This window comes from Lagenorhynchus albirostris, chromosome 1 (assembly GCF_949774975.1).
Source record: "Lagenorhynchus albirostris chromosome 1, mLagAlb1.1, whole genome shotgun sequence".
Lineage (NCBI taxonomy): Eukaryota > Metazoa > Chordata > Mammalia > Artiodactyla > Delphinidae > Lagenorhynchus > Lagenorhynchus albirostris.
The window spans coordinates 31,409,942-31,426,577 of NC_083095.1; the positions used below are offsets into that span (position 1 = coordinate 31,409,942).

Below are 16,636 nucleotides of genomic sequence, written 5' to 3' on the forward strand. Positions count from 1 at the left end.
GCTGTTGTCCCCAAGAGACGACAAGACGCAAAAGAAAGAATGTCAATTCCATCGCATATAAAGCTATGGGAGGGTGGAGTAGGGGGTGGGTTAAGGGCAAGTAATAAAATAATAAAGAGACAGATCACACTGCTGCAAGCAATGGCACCTTACCTGGGCATCAACACAATCCAAAGAAACAAAGAAGGGAAGTCTTCAAATCGGGATCGAGCCACCTTTAGTTCAACAGGAAGCACAAGATCATTTCCCTGACGTTCCACTGGCCTGACAGGCCGCCCTCTGGGGCTCCCACTGGCCCACGCGGGGCTCCATTCTGTAACCCAGAAAACATGCAAACGTCATCCCACAGACCTGACCAGTGTCGCGAGACTCATGTCACGTCTGTGAGCAAAAGGTGAACAGCCTTCAACTCTGCAAGGCAGAGCCATTTAAAAAGTTTCTTTGGATAAGTCAGACATAGAAAGACACATACTGTATGATATCACTTATATGTGTAATCTAAAAAATACAACAAATGGGACTTTCCTGGTGGTGCAGTGGTTAAGAATCCGCCTGCCAGTGCAGGGGGCATGGGTTCGAGCCCTGGTCCGGGAAGATCCCACATGCCGCGGAGCAACTAAACCCATGCGCCACACTACTGAGCCTGCGCTCTAGAGCCCGTGCTCACCGCAGCTAATGAGACTGTGTGCTGCAACTACTGAAGCCCGGGCGCCTAGAGCCCGTGCTCCACAGCAAGAGAAGCCACCGCAATGAGAAGCCTGTGCACCGCAACGAAGAGTAGCCCCCACTCGCCGCAACCAGAGAAAGCCCTCACGCAGCAACGAAGACCCAACGCAGCCCCCACAAAAATAAAAATAAAGAGTAAATAAAAAATACAACAAACTAGTGAATAAAACAAAAAAAGAAGTAGACTCACAGATATAGAGAACAAACTAGTGGTTACCAGTGGCGGTAGGAGGGGGAATCTAGGGGTGGGGGAAAAAGGGGTTATTATGAGATTATATGAAATCATGTGTGTGAAACTTTTGAAAAGTGTAAAGCACTATAGAATTTAAAGAACCATTCATTCAGTGAAAATGAAAAACAAATTTTGGGGGGTAGAAATCTGGAAAGCTCCATGCTAAAATAGGAAGTATTTTACCATTTGGGCTTGAATGTTTTCTATGGTGCCCTTAGTCACTTTATGGAGTTCATGCTTTCTGGACTAGACTCTTACTACTTAACAGCTCTTGGCTGAACTCCAGACCTACATAATCAGCTGCCCACCCGACGTCTCCACTTGGGGGTGGGGCGGTGATCTCACACTGAGCATGCCTAGCAGTGAGCTGCTGAGATGCTGTTTTCCATTAATGGCAAGGCTACGCTTTCAGTTGCTCAGGCCATAAACCTTGCTGTCATCCTTGACCCCTCTTTCTTCCCCACCTCTTCCAATCCACCAGCAAAGCTAGCTGCTCTACCCTCAAAATATAGTTTACAATTCTGACCACCCTTCACCACACTCCTGGTCACCCCCATCGCCTAACCTGCTGTTATCTGTTGCCAGGATTGTTGAAGAGCCTCCCCATCTCATGCCCCTGCCCTTGTTTCTGCAGCCTATTGTGAACCTAGTGGCCTGAGTGTTCCTGTTAAAGTTGGACCATGCAACTCCCCTGCTGAACACTCTTCAATGGCTCCCATCTCATTCAAAGTGTCAACTTAAAAACACACAACATAAGAGTTGTTGAGTTTCAGTTTTATTCAGGGACTTACTAAGGACTGTAGCCCAGGAGACAGCCACTGAGCTCTGAGGAACTGCTCCAAATTAGGGAGTCAGTTTACATACAAATTTTGGGGGCTAGGGAACACATGCAGTCAAGCATGCATCTTGGTAGAAGAGTGTTGCTGGTCACAAAGAACAGACATCTCAAGTTAATGACTTTAGTGCTTTTCCATGTATGGAAGATGCAAGAATCTGGGGTCATTGAAATTCTTCCTGAGACATGTGGCTACTATCTAGCGGCCCATTTATCCTGAGCACAGAGTGCCTCATCTTGTTTTGCCTTCTGAATTCCTCTCAGGGCACACTGTGAGTGGGAGACCCCAGTGGGTTGCGACTTCACCCTGGTAGAACTGGGTGATGAGTAATGCTTTTTGTTCTTCTTTGTTCACAAAAGTAAAAGCCAAAGTCCTCCTTTGACTGGAAAGTACCCCATGATCTGGCACCCCATTACCTCTCCTACTTCTTGCTACCCTGGAACTCTCATACCTATTAGGTTGGTCTCCTTGCTCTTTTCTTCAATACACAGGTATGATCCTGCCTCAGGGCCTTTGCACTGTTGTTTCCTCTGCCTAAATGCTCTTGCCCCATATCTGTATGGTTGGCTTCCTCAATTTCTTCAGATCTTTATTTCAAAAGTCACCTTGCTAAGGACTTCTCTGGCCACTCTGAAATATAACCTCTTCTAACATTTCATCTTCCACTCTCTCCCTCCACTGCCTTTTTTCCCTTCTTAACACTGATCCCTCTGTAATATTATATTGGGTATTTTACTTGCTTATTCTATTTGTCTGTCTCTCCTATTAGAAGACGTGATTTATGAAGGGCCTTTTGTCTATTTTTGTTCACTATTGTATCTCTAGTGCCTTGAATAGTGCCTGTCACATAGTAGACACATGCGTAAATGTTTGGTGAGTAAATGAATGAATGGAATAAAAAACAAGGGACACAGAATTAGCTGTGGACCCTTTAGCAAGTAATTTGTCCTCTCTAGACTTGGGCTTCCTTGGATGTAAAATTGAGTTATTGCATTAGATGGTGCTAAGTTTCTCCGCAAATGACATGCAGCTAGTCTCTGAGCGAACTTGAAGAACTAGAAGTAATTGTGTGGCAAGAAAGGGCCAGAAGAGGGTCTGAAGATTTGGGTTCAAGCCCCAGTGATATCCATGGTCTAGGTTTTGGTTTCCACAACAATTGAAGAGGCTCCACCCAGTGATCACGAAGGTTACTTTCAGCACTTAAAGTGTAAAACTAGGGACTTCCCTGGTGGCACAGTGGTTAAGAATCTGCCTGCCAATGCAGGGGACACGGGTTCAAGCCCTGGTCTGGGAAGATCCCACATGCCATGGAGCAACTAAGCCCGAGCGCCACAACTACTGAGCCTGCGCTCTAGAGCCCGCGAGCCACAACTATTGAGCCTGCGTGCCACAACTACTGAGCCCGCGTGCCACAACTACTGAAGCCCGTGTGCCTGGAGCCCATGCTCTGCAACAAGAGAAGCCACCGCAGTGAGAAGCCTGTGCACCGCAGCGAAGAGTAGCCCCCGCTCGCTGCAACTAGAGAAAGCCCACGCGCAGCAACGAAGACGCAATGCAGCCAAAAATTAAAAATAAATAAAGTTACTTAAAAAAGAAGTGTAAAACTAGAAAAAAATGTCATTAAAAAAGAGATATATGGCCGCCATACTCCTCAATACCACACGGTGGCGAGGTTGTCCACCATGGTCTCTAAGAGGGCATTGCTGTGCCACATCTGTAACTACACAGCTCCTGCTCTCATAAAATCTATTTTTCACGAACAACTGTGAGAGTTGCTCATTCATCAGATCTTACTGGTTTATTTAAATAAGAAATAACAAAAATCTTTAAATTGATTTTTTTTTCTGATAAGGAGGCATTAATCTCAAAAGCGAGACAGTGAGCTGAAGTTTCAATTAAGTCTTGGTCACCAACATGATTTAAAGACGGAGATTTGAAAAGCTGAAGAATAAAAGAAGTCTATGCCTGTGTTAGGTGAGTAAGACCACAGCTAAGCTAAATTACTGAATAGTTCTAAAAGTACCTAGCCACATGTCTGTCTGCATATAACTAAGAATGTTCCCTCCAGGAGGTGGAAAAGATAGGCAAGCAATGGACTGTTCATATTCCAGGAATTTCTGTTTGCTTGGAAGAGTCATTAAAGACTCTGAAAAATAAAAATGATTGTAAACAGTGATGGCATTCGCAGTGTGCCCTCAATTCATAGGAGTCATTATCAATATTGTTATTAATATTATTATTATCGTAATCCTCGGGGTCTTTTTTACCTCCTCTACCATCTCTCTAACTCGCAATAATGCTTTCAGCTTGAAATCTATTTCATTATTACCAAAAAAAAAGATTTTGTGGTTCTTTATTCTAATAGTATTGCATGGTTATTTTAGCTATATGGAAAATAAAAGTAAAATGAAGGCAATACAAATTACCCATACTCCACCACTCAGCTCAGAAATAACTAATAATGAGATTCTGGGTACTACACTTGATGCACACAGACGCACGCGTGCACCCACACACATTTGTAATCGTATTGTATGAAGGATTTTTTCACTACTTTTTCATTTGTTATACTATACACATTTCCACATCCTTAAAATTTTTCATAATGACCATTAATAATAACATACTTTTCTGATTAGAAAATCAGTACATTTTAATGGTAGAAAATACTGAATAGTACAGGACAAAGAAAAAATATCACTCCTAGACTGGAGATAATCATCTAGACTGGAGATAATTATTCACATTGTTAAAAAATTAAATTTATTTATTCATTTATTTATTTTTGGCTGAGTTGGGTCTTTGTTGCTGCGCGCAGGTTTTGTCTAGTTGCGGCGAGCAGGGGCTACTCTTCTTTGCAGTGCACGGGCTTCTCACTGCTGTGGCTTCTCTTGTTGTGGAACACGGGCTCTAGGTGCGTGGGGTTTAGTAGTTGTGGCGTGTGGGCTCAGCAGCTGTGGCTCACGGGCTCTAGAGCGCAGGCTCAGTAGTTGTGGAGCACAGGCTTAGTGGCTACACGGTATGTGGGGATCTTCTCTTGTGGAGCACGGGTTCTAGGCATGCGGGCTTCAGTAGTTGTGGCTCACGGGCTCTAGAGCGCAGGCTCGGTAGTTGTGGTGCATGGGCTTAGTTGCTCCGTGGCATGTGGGATCTTCCTGGACCAGGGCTTGAACCCGTGTCCCCTGCATTGGCAGGTGTATTCTTAAACACTGCACCACCAGGGAAGCCCAGTTTACATTTTGATATATTTCTTTCAATAATATTAATGTAAATATACATTCCATAAAATAAATATATTACATATACAGTTCTTTTTCTTGATTTATCCAATTTACTTTAAATTTTTTTAAGATTACAACAGATAGTTTTCTTTTTTTCCTTTCCACTTTATGTGATCATTTTCCCAGTCATTTCATGTTCTTCAAAAACCCCAATTGTACAGATAATCTTCCCTTTAATTCTCTTTTGATTGGACCTATTTGGGGTCCCTGATTAAAAGGCTTAAATGAAATCCTTGCAGACCCAGCATGGTCGTAAGAGGTGTAATTTCATAGAGAGCCGTCCCACGGGGCTAGCTCTGCAACCAGGCTGAAAGAAGCAGAAATTACGTTTGATCTTTATTCCTTGATTAAAAGACTCTGATCATTGTTAAGAGACGAGACATTCTAAACAGTTGCCATGGGACTTTCCTGGCGGTCTGGTGATTAAGACTTCGCCTTCCAATGCAGGGGGTGTGGGTTCGAGGCCTGGTTGGGGAGCTAAGATCCCACATGCCTCGTGACCAAAAAACCAAAACACAAAACTGAAGCAATAATGTAACAAATTCAATAAAGACTTTAAAAATGGTCCGTATCAAAAAAAAAATCTTAAAAAAAGAAATAAACAAAGAGCTGCCATAGTACAGTTGTTTTCTGAACTGAGGTTTTTGTAGGAGATGCAAGGGAGAAGAAAGGAGGGAAGATTTCTTACCATTTTGTTGTTTCAAGCCCCATTAACCCTCAGAAGACAGGAATTAAAATACTATCGATTGTGATAAGAACATTTACAATTTATTGAGCACCTATTATGTATTAGGTACTGCAGGGAGTCCTCCTGACTTCATCTAATCCTCAAAACAACCTCATTCTAGGGCTTCCCTGGTGGCGCAGTGGTTGAGAGTCCGCCTGCCAATGCAGGGGACACGGGTTCGTGCCCTGGTCCGGGAAGATCCCACATGCCGCGGAGCGGCTAGGCCTGTGAGCCATGGCCGCTGAGCCTGCGCGTCCGGAGCCTGTGCTCCGCAACGGGAGAGGCCACAACAGTGAGAGGCCCGCGTACCGCAAAAAAAAAAAACAAAAACAAACCAAACAGCCTCATTCTATAACAAATGAAATGGAGACTCAGAGGAATGAAGTGCCTTGTCCACAGTGACAATGACAGTGACATTGACAATGATTTGGTCCCGAATGTTTGGCTCCAACTTCTGTCCTATCAGCCCTACCACACATTGTCCCCAGACATTTACTGAATGTCATATTACTGCAAATGGGGTTTATGAATCAGGAACTAGGGCTCCTCTCCTGAAATGGTGTACTGTGAGAGGTGAGAGGGGTGGGCTGACTCTTGGAAAAGCTGAACATCTGCCTGAGGGATTTTAGCATCAAAGTACTTATTTAAAATACTTCCCAGAAGACCTGAGGAGAGAGTGATATTCATTTACCAAATCATGCTTTAGGCTCAAATAATAACAATAACTACTACCACTTGACAGACTCTGTGCTAAGCACATAATATACATCCTGTCATTTAATCATTCTAGGAGCCCAGTGAGATAGTTATTATCCCCAATTTCCAGATGAGGGAGCTAGGGGGACCAGGGGATTAACTTGCCTAATTGCAAACAGTGAGTATGGATTCCGATTCAGTTAAAAGCCAAGGCCCCAAACTTTAATCATCAGTCTATGATGCCTGTTGGTTTTTTTCTCCCTCCCTCTCCCTCCTTCTTTCTCCCTTTTCTTTCTTTCTCTTTTTTTTTTTTAAGGGAAAAACCCTGGTTTAACTCTCAGTCAAGAAGCCTCTGCAGGGCTTCCCTGGTGGCGCAGTGGTTGAGAGTCCGCCTGCCGATGCAGGGGACACAGGTTCGTGCCCCGGTCCCGGAAGATTCCACATGCCGCAGAGCGGCTGGGCCCGTGAGCCATGGCCGCTGAGCCTGCGCGTCTGGAGCCTGTGCTCCGCAACGGGAGAGGCCCGCGTACCGCAAAAAAAAAAAAAAGAAAAAAAGAAAAAAGAAGCCTCTGCAGTTTCCTAGCGTGCAATTAACTAATTACTTCCCTTGAGTGCTTCTGAGTGTGATGGGTAGAGGAAAGAAGAAAATAAATACGTTTAATATCTAGTGGGTGCTAGGCAGCATGCTAAGAGCTCTTGTAGGACTTGTCTCATTTAATCCTACAAACCTCTATAAAAATAAGGTTCTATTTTTACATCTCTTTAAAAATAAGGAAACTGAGGTTCAAACAGGTACCCTACCCCAAGTCACATGGATTTCAAAGGACAGAGCCAGGAGAAAGCATGATCTTCTGACATAAGTCCACTGGCAAGCCACATCACCAATTGCTATTATTTTCTCCCTGCCTTATGCTATACCTTTCAGTGTGGTAGAGAAAATGATTCTTTTTGGGGTGACATTTGTCACCCTTTGCTTAATAGTTGTGAAATCTTGGTAATTCTACTTGCCTTTCAAAGTCTTTTGCAATCTGCCCTTTTTTTATTTAGTAAAGTTTGTTTTCCATCACTCCCTTTTTGCTCTCTTACCTCTTCTCAAGCTGATATTTCTGTGATTTCTATCCACTGCATTAATTTCCATTTCCACGCTTCCTATTCTCCACTAATCAAACTGTATACACCTTTGGATGCCCGACTTAAGCACCTCCTCATCCATTCCTCATCTATTCTCATCCTCAGAGATGGTAACATTTGATCACCTCCCAGCCCTACTCAAAAGCTTTCAGGGCTAAACTTTTATCTGCTAAACCAAATACAGACTTTTTTTTCTCAGCCTGGTATTCAAGTCAGTCATTCAGTCACAAATATGTACTGAGAAACATTTATGTGCCAGGAGCCCTCTAGGTGCTGGGATAACTGTGGACAACCAGAGGGTTTCTGCCCTCATGGTGAACAAGCTAGACATTAAATAATTACAAATAGTCAATTAAATATTTACTTGTCTGAAACAAGTAATTACAAGGCCCTCGACAAATCTGGTCTCAACCTATCTTTTCAGAGTTCTTTCTCATCCTTTTACTGTATCCCTGGGCTTACTCAGGCTTCCCCACCTCTGTGGTGGGTCCATGTTCACCCTCCAATCCTGAATGCAGGTTCCTCCCTGTTCCCCTACATCCACCTCCAGGACTGGCTTTAGTTCTGCCTCTTCCATGAAACCTGGCTAGACAACTTCTGCTAGACAGCTTTAGCCTGAAGGATATTCCCTCATTTGAATTCCTAGCACTTATCCATTCAACAAATATTTACTGAATGACTTCTTGAAATGTTTGATGAATGACACTTCATGAAAGATTTAAGTTATGTGGGTAATTAGACTTTTCCTACTGAGAGGGATCAAGGATTTTTTTTTCTTCTTTTCTGGGTGGGGAAGAAGTAGAGATCAAAACTGTATAGTAAAACATACAAAATTATCAATAAGCAAAGTGACAATAAAAATTGCCCAATTACTCATAATCCTACCACTTGAAAGAGATCACCACTGACAATTTTTCTCTACATCTTTTTAGTGTTTTTTTTTTTTTTCTGTTTGTTTCTCTCCGTGTGTCTACATCATTCTGGAAAATTCCTTCTTCCTCCAAATTAAATTTTTATCAAGAAAACCTTTCTTCTTATGGTCTTTTTTAAAACATGAAATACCTCTACCCCCTCCTTACTTGATCTCTTCTGCTTGGGAGTGCCATAGTTTTATTCTGAACAAAATTTAGGGAGTTTACTCAAAGACTCATCCATATCTTTTCCAGTTCACTGATCCTATGCACAATAAGAATCTGAACACTCTTTTAGGGCATTTACTCAGAAATTCTTTCTCAAGACCTACTGCAGTTGACCTTTGGTATGGCACTCTACCCTAACTTCTTCAAGGCCTGAAATGGGTGGGACACTCATGTGGGACACATGAGTGTAGCCATACTCATGTACAAACCACAGAATGTCAGGCCTACAAGATCATAGGAGATCTTCCAGTCCACCCCCTCACTTTGAGGCTGAGCAGTCGGTTGAGTACTTGCCCAAGATCTTGCAGCTGGTGGCAGCAAAGCTGGAGACGCCAGCCCTGGCTTTCTTTCCAAATTGTCCCACTGTCTTCAGTATGTCTAACAATTACCCCCAAGCTATAATTAGACAAAAAACACTCAGTGGATGCCAAATAAATCGAATCTATTCCTACCATGGAAGGGGAAAAGTTTAGTAGAGATCAGGCTAGATCTCTCAGCATGGGCTTGTTTTGAAATGTCCGAGAACCATCTCACTGGAAATCTATATTGCCGTGAAAGGATTAAAGCACAGAAGAAATATTAGGGGCCATCTCTTTCTTTCTTTCTTTCCTTTCTTTCTTTCTTTCATGTTTGAGAAGTGGAGGACAACGAAAGGATGTAGAAAAGTCAGCCTTGCTCATGAACTGCAGTATCGCTTTGATGTATATTCAGCTTTGGTTCTTAATCTGATTTCTGTTAAGGTCACTGTGATCCAAGGTGCAATTCCCCCCAGGCAAAAAAATTCCAAGATTTGTAGAGAAACTGAGCCTCTTCAGAGAGACCAAGCGCACTTCACCGACAGCTTTCCCACCCTCAGTTTGCGCTCCGGTAAAGTGGTCTTTCGTCTGAATTCTAAAAATCAACGGTATTGGAATATCTTCTTACAGGAACCTAGGAAAGGGCGAGCTGTATGCAGTCTTCACAGAGGCGAGAACTGTAGTTTTAAGAGTTCTAAAGAACATTCCAGTGGGCCTGAAGGTCTTACTAAATGAAAGGTTACGGAAGGAGTCGGGGTGCAATTCAGTCGGACTGGAGTGGAAGCTGATCCACCTGGTAGGACTAGGGCAGAGGCAGCTCCAAGACTAGGGAAAATCCAAAGGTAAGAAGGCGCTGGAGAAGAAAGAGCTCTCCCGGGGCCCGCAACCCAGCTCGCTTCTCCTCTGCTCACTCTCAAAATCTCACTTTAGGATGAAGAACACAGATGCTGCCCAGTGGAATCCCTACCTCTTAGCGGCAAACAAAGGGAACGGTCTCCTTCACCCTTTTTGGTCTGAATGAGGGCTCGGCTTTACCTTTGAGTATCCACCCATCCTTCCTCAGGCGCCCAATGAGGCCGCAGCCTCTTCCTGACGGGCGGTGTTGAACTCTCCCAGGAAACGGACAGGTACCTCGGACCAATGGTTGGAGATGCGGGGGTCCAATGGGAGAGAGAAATGGGTCAACCTGGGGTTTGAGAATGAGAGAGCCCGCACGTTGGGGCGGGAGGAGGGGGGGAGGGCGACGTAGGCGCAGGGGGTGGAGAGGGGCGGGGCGGGCGGCTGGCGGGGCAGCCCCAACCGCGGCTGGAGGAACCTGCGGACCGGTCAGCGGCGGCCAATGGGAAGGCAGGATGGTGCGGGGGCGGGCCCGGGCGCCGTGAAGCCCCGCCTCCTAGGGTCCGCAGGGCTGGGGCGGAGCCAGGTCCGCGTCAGGTGGTCCCGGGCGTGCGGACGGCGCAGGGGGCGGGGCGCGGCGCCGAGGGGTGAGCGGCGGCCGGGTGGCGGCACCGGGCACCAGCTGCGCGAGCAGGTACCCGCGGCGGAGGTGGCCAGGCCGCCCCAGGGGGCGAGCGCGAAGGCGGGGGCTCCGGCCCGCCGCGCCCCCATGCTGCGGTGAGCACTACGCGCTCCGTGCACTTGTAGCCGCGCTGAGCCAGCCCCAACCCCAGCCCTAGCGAGCCGACTCTCCCCGCCCCGCCAGCCCGGCCCCTACCTGCGGCCGCCGTCGGGGGAGGGGGGTCCCCCCAGCTCTGCGGAGCCGCATGAACAATAGGCGGCGGCGGCTCCTGCGGGCGGCAGCAGCCCCGCACCCTATGGATCGGCCGCTCCATGGAGCCCTCCAGAGCGCTTCTCGGCTGCCTGGCGAGCGCCGCCGCTGCAGCCCCGCCGGGGGAGGATGGAGCGGGGGCCGGGGCCGAGGAGGAGGAGGAAGAGGAGGAGGAGGCGGCGGCGGCAGTCCCCAGGGAGCTGGGCTCCGACGCGCCGCTGCCCTACTGGACGGCCGTGTTCGAGTACGAGGCGGCGGGCGAGGACGAGCTGACCCTGCGGCTGGGCGACGTGGTAGAGGTGCTGTCCAAGGACTCGCAGGTGTCCGGCGACGAGGGCTGGTGGACCGGGCAGCTGAACCAGCGGGTGGGCATCTTCCCCAGCAACTACGTGACCCCGCGCAGCGCCTTCTCCAGCCGCTGCCAGCCCGGAGGCGAAGACCCCAGTTGCTACCCGCCCATTCAGTGTAAGGCGAAGGCGGGGCCCGGGAGCCCGGCGGGGAGCGGGGTGGGGGGTATGATGGATGCCTTGGGGTGGTCGCAGGGGGAGGGGAGCCCTCCTCGAGGGTTAAGCTTGGGTGGGCAATGATTGACCTGGGGGTGTGTGTGTGCGCGCGGGCTCGGGCTGCAGGGGCTTTGGCGGGTGCAATCAGTAAGATAGACATGCCGCAGGCCTCGCCTGGAACCTCGGGCGCTTGGGCTTCTTCACCTTCACGCGACCGCCTCAGCAGCAGCTCCTGATCCCACATCTTGAAGCCCCAGCAGGAGAATCTTCCTGTCTCCAACCTCCCCACCCCCCCAGTCTGGAAGGATTTTAGGCAAGCTGGTGGTTTCTGTCATAACATTAGTCCCCAAATCAGGGACCTTCCCGACCTCTTCTACCGCCTGTCCCCGCCCCTGAAAGGCATTTGCTTTAAAGGAGACGGGGGTGTCTCCCGCAGGGCTGGGCTGGCTCACAAGTCCCGGAAGCCTATGTGAACTCAAGGCTGAAGTATCTTTGAAGTACGGTGTTGATTTCTTGGATCCTAATCTTGTATTTAAAAAGTGGTCCCTTAAGGAGTCTCACCAAATAATGTGCTATAAGGGTGTGTGTGTGTGTGTGCGTGTGTGTGTGTGTGTGTGTGTGTGTGTAGGGGCAGGTGATGAGTGGAGAAATGATTAGCAAGGGAAAAGTATGTCATTCCCCCATGAGAGATCAGGAGCACAAGATATAGTGGCTAAGTCCCAGGGCCTTGACACCCAGACAATATATTTTCTCCTTTCTTCTCACCCTAGATCCTCGCCTATATTTGGTATTTGCCAAATCTCAGGGGGACCATGCCCAGGGGTCCCTCCCAGGGCCTTTCTTCTAGGGTCCTGTTTTCACCAGTTTCCCAGGAGCTCCCCTTTTCCACACCCTGAAATGAAATTTTCTTTGTTTTTCAAAGGAGTTAAATTGCCATTAGAATCCTTTAATCAGTGATGCTAGGTGGTTTTAGAAGAAAGATGTAAGTATCTTCCGGTGTAGTTTACACTATTTTGTATTTGAGGGTTTCCGTAATTTCTTTCCTGTTAAAAAAGTATTGTTAATTCACTTATATCATTATTTATTCCATATTTTGTATACTTTGTCTCTTAGCTCATTTAAAAAAGTCATTACCAAGGGCCAACTTTAAACATTTAATTTTAAAATTTTATTTGTAACAGATATTTTTCTGGTCCTGTAACTTATTTTCACCTGAACAATTATATCTTAAGATGTTTATTAAATACCATTTATTAATATCAAAATCATAACCTCTTGTTTTTCTACTGTCCTTTTTTTATTGGTGTTTTGACTGTCAAATTGATGTTCAAATGTTTAATTTCCTTTGTTTCTCTCTCCCTCTTATTCAGTTTAAAACTTCCTCCTTCTACAGTTAATCTTTATAATACCTGCAGGTGACAAATTACTTTAATTTGTTTCTAGGTGTTACACCTTTTTGCCTTAGTGCTGGAAAGATCAAGGCTAAGGGTCCTAGCAGATAATGTCTCAAATAGTGTTGAAGATGAACTTGGTCACATACCGGAAGAGATGTTGGCCTGGCATGTTAGAAAACAGTGTAGTTTTAAACGTGTCAGATTTTGAGGGTCTTTGTGGGGGAGGTTTGGTGATCTTTTTTTTTTTTTCAGAGACCGCTAATATCAGAGTAGAAGAGCTCTGTGAGGTTCATGAAGGGGAGCTGAGTTTCTTTAATATCTTGTGCTCGCTGCTGTGAGAGCAGTCAGGAGCGAATGTGACTTAGGTGGGAAGAACCCACGCACAGAAAGCCAGGCAGGTCTACACTGTGCCAGGTTAGAAGCTGCTTCTCCAGTGGGTGCCCAGGACTTCACCCAGACTGCAACACAAGTTACCTGGGAGAGCGTAGATTCTGATATCCAAAACTCAGGTGATGAGAAAGTAGGAAGTACCTTGTACTTATTGAAAGACTTGACTTGAACAACAGCATTTGAAGGTCTTGGTAAGTTATTTTATTTAGCCACACTAAATTCTGATCTTGACTGGAATTAATTTTTGATAATGCACAAAATTTCATTCTAGTCAAAAACCAATTAGAGTGCCCAGTGAAAGAGAGATACTGTGTTAAATACCAGGGGATAAAGAAATGAGAAGATGAGGAGGTACTTAGAAGTCACACGTGAGGGAAATTGGTGATGTAAATATATAATTTCAGTGCAGTGCTTTGCTCAAGGAAATCTTGAGCAAATCTTGGTGATCTGATAAAGGGCCTCTGGTCTGTATGCTGGGTCCACTGGTTCATTTAGTGTCACTCAGAAAATAAAGGTGATTGTTGACCTGGTCTCCAGAGACTTAGAATGAAATTGAGCCTCTGACAACTTTTCCCCAGTTACTTTTTTCAACTTCCTCTCTGGGACATGAATTTTGATATTAGATTGTGAATAGAAGACACAGAGTGAAGTAATAATGTTCAGTTTTACTTTCAAATACTGCTTTTCAAAGTGAAACTTCTGTTTCAAACTTTAATCAAAACGGAAGAGGGGGAAATTACTAAATCTTGTGACAAAGAAAGCATATAAGAGTGATATTATAAATCATCTAACGTTTATAGAGTGCTTTTATCCTCTCCAGTGTAGGTATTAGAGTTTAGCTGTCCACGGGGCTGACAAATATAAATAACCCAGGAGCTTGCTCATCTTCTTTATTTTAGTGAAAGATGGAAAATGTAAAGTTCCAAATGTATCATCTTCAGAGATATATAACCCTAGGTATTAAAAAAAAGCTTCTCTTACAGGAGAGTTGTGTCAGTTTTCAAGCAGGGCATAAATTAAGGATATTACTAATTTACATTTCTTTTTCTTGCCTTCACTAGCAATATAAGGGTGTATTTTCAGACGTACTTAAGATTTTTAAATGAGTGAGGTATGTACCATTCACTTGCCCCAAACTCACCAGAAGGTGCCTGTATATTTAGTTTCCAGGGATATAATTGAGAGGGAATAACATCTTGACTCCAAGACTGAAAGAGATAAGGTTTTGTTCCTGATATTCCTGGAAATATTCTTCCACAGAAACCGAAAAATGTGCTGTGTGAGAGTTGACCTGATTCTTACTTACAACCAGGTCTTGACTGGGGCAGGGAAAGGGAGGAGAGTCCCACATCCTCGCAGCTGCAGTGAAGGTCTAGTTTCTATCCAAAGGGACTTCTTAGCAGGGAAGGGAAAAGAAAGGACCCTCCCCACATCCCCCACTGTTTTGTCTTTCTTCTTGTAAGCTCTGTTCTGTACTTTTTCTGAAGGCTGGTCATAATATTTCCTCGACGAAATAGCAAGAACCTGAGAGTTCTTGTTCTACCCAGAGAGAGATCATTGCTTCTTCGCCTTCCCCACAGAGGTTTTCTACCTTCTGTGAAATACCATTGGAGGAGCTGTCCTTTCAGCACCCTGGTTCAGAATCACATCTTTTAAATCCCCATATGTTTAAATAAATATCTAACACGTCCTGTGTGTTCACAGCTATGCTTCAGACCAGAGGAAAGAAGAGGGTGGGTACAAGAGAAAATACAACAGTTAATTCCCTTAAGGAGAATTCAGATATTCAGTTGAGGAAATAAGGTATGTAAATGCACATTTATTAAAAAGGCACATAACTTTTCATCAGTGAAAAATCTGGCAGAAAAAACAAGTGTTTCTTCCGTCTATGACCGTGGGGACTCCTAGGATAACTTACAGTTTTCTCCAAGAGGGTGTCTAATCTCTCTTTGACATTGGCATATTTTTCTCATTCATATAGATGAGATAAGGCAAGAATTAGTAATCAGTCAGGATTCATTTTAGGACCCAGAAACACTCAAGCTATTTTAAGCAGAAAATGATTTAGCACAAGAAGTTAGTTGCTTATAGATTTTTTTGGAAGGCTGGGGAGAAGGGGCTGTCGGCTGGACCTAGAGGACCAACTCCCAGAACATTGCAGACCTGGCCCACCAGGCAAGCTGCTGCTTCTCTAACTGAGATGGTACAGAATCAGGAGTTGCTGACTTCTCAAACACCCTGTCGTAGTTGCTGTCCGATTAGGTGACTGCTTGGCCTTGCAACATTCCTTTACACATCCACAGAGCTAATTGGACATTGACATGCTATTGCAGGAAAAATCCCACTTCTCCACAGCCATGCTTACCAGAAGAAGCAGCGAGGAGATGATCTCCGTCTCACTTCTGCCTTCTGAATCTTGTGCATCTCATTGGCTAACCAGCACTCTGTCAAGGAGTCTGGAAAATGTAGTGTTTTAGCTTTCTGACCTCTGTAGTACTGAAAGGTGTGCTGGAGGATTGTAGAATGGATGCTGACTGCTAGTCTGCAGGACCTGCCACACCATTTATTCTTCAAAAAGAGTGCTAGATGAGGTGATAATCTTTTGTATACCTAAAGGCAGTCCAACTAAGTTTTCCTAAGAGTTTCCTTTGTGCAGACTGCTGGGTGCATTACAAAATACAAATGATTAGCCCTAGGTAGGATAGAAGTGCTATAGCTAAGCAAAAACAGAGTTTTGAGCCCCACCAGCATCTGAATGGAGAATGAAGGCTTCATGGAGCTGGCTGAGAATGGAAGAGAACAGTCAGCGGTGGGCAGTTCCTCTTTTGGTCTTGCCAAGAGTTCAGAAATATATCTTTGTGTTCTTATTTTTTTTAGCAAAGTGTGACTATTCTCTGTATTTGTTTCAGGAGGTCCAATTCAGTTTCTTCCCCCCAGATCTGAGTTTGGTTTATTTCATACTGAGATAGATTTTTTCCCTCATTTTCCTTCCCTGTCTATTGGTCACCAGCTGAGTATTTGGCATGATAAGGACAGTGGTGAGTAAGGCAGACAGGATCCACCCTTGTGCATCTCACAGTCTAGCAGGACGATAGGCGATGAACAAGTAACTATAACCTTGTTGAGTCTTGCCAAATAGAGACTCCTATGGAAGTGCTTGACTTGGGCCTGACCTCATTTAGTCGGGGGGTTAGGAAAAGTTCCTCTATTAGATTGATGGTTAAGCTGAGACCTGAGGGATGCTTATGAGTCAGCTAGGTAAAGACAAAGAAAGAGACTTAGAAGACAGAGAATAGGGTTTTGATGAGAGAAACATGAAATAGCACTTGGCTCGTATAGCAGCACCATATCTAGCCCAAGATTTATAATCACTGGTGGTTATTATTAACTGTCCATGGAAGCCTTTCTAAGCAGAGCTAAAGATAAAATCGTAGTACCGTAGATTCAAACTCTGGATTTGGGATGGGGAATGAGTGGTTGGGTGTGATACTGGCAATCTCAGGGGTGGACCTGTGGC

At 45.2% G+C, this 16,636-nt stretch overlaps 1 protein-coding gene across 1 annotated transcript in view; it reads left to right on the forward strand.

The window, feature by feature from the left end:
• The first annotated feature begins 10,616 nt into the window (after nucleotides 1–10,616).
• The window catches only part of MAP3K9 (mitogen-activated protein kinase kinase kinase 9), a 71,658-nt gene continuing 65,638 nt past the window's right edge, over nucleotides 10,617–16,636 (forward strand). Inside the window, exon 1 of the mRNA XM_060140091.1 lies at nucleotides 10,617–11,297. Within this exon, the coding sequence (XP_059996074.1) occupies nucleotides 10,895–11,297 (403 nt within the window). The 5' untranslated portion in view covers nucleotides 10,617–10,894. The remainder of the gene's footprint in view (nucleotides 11,298–16,636) is intronic.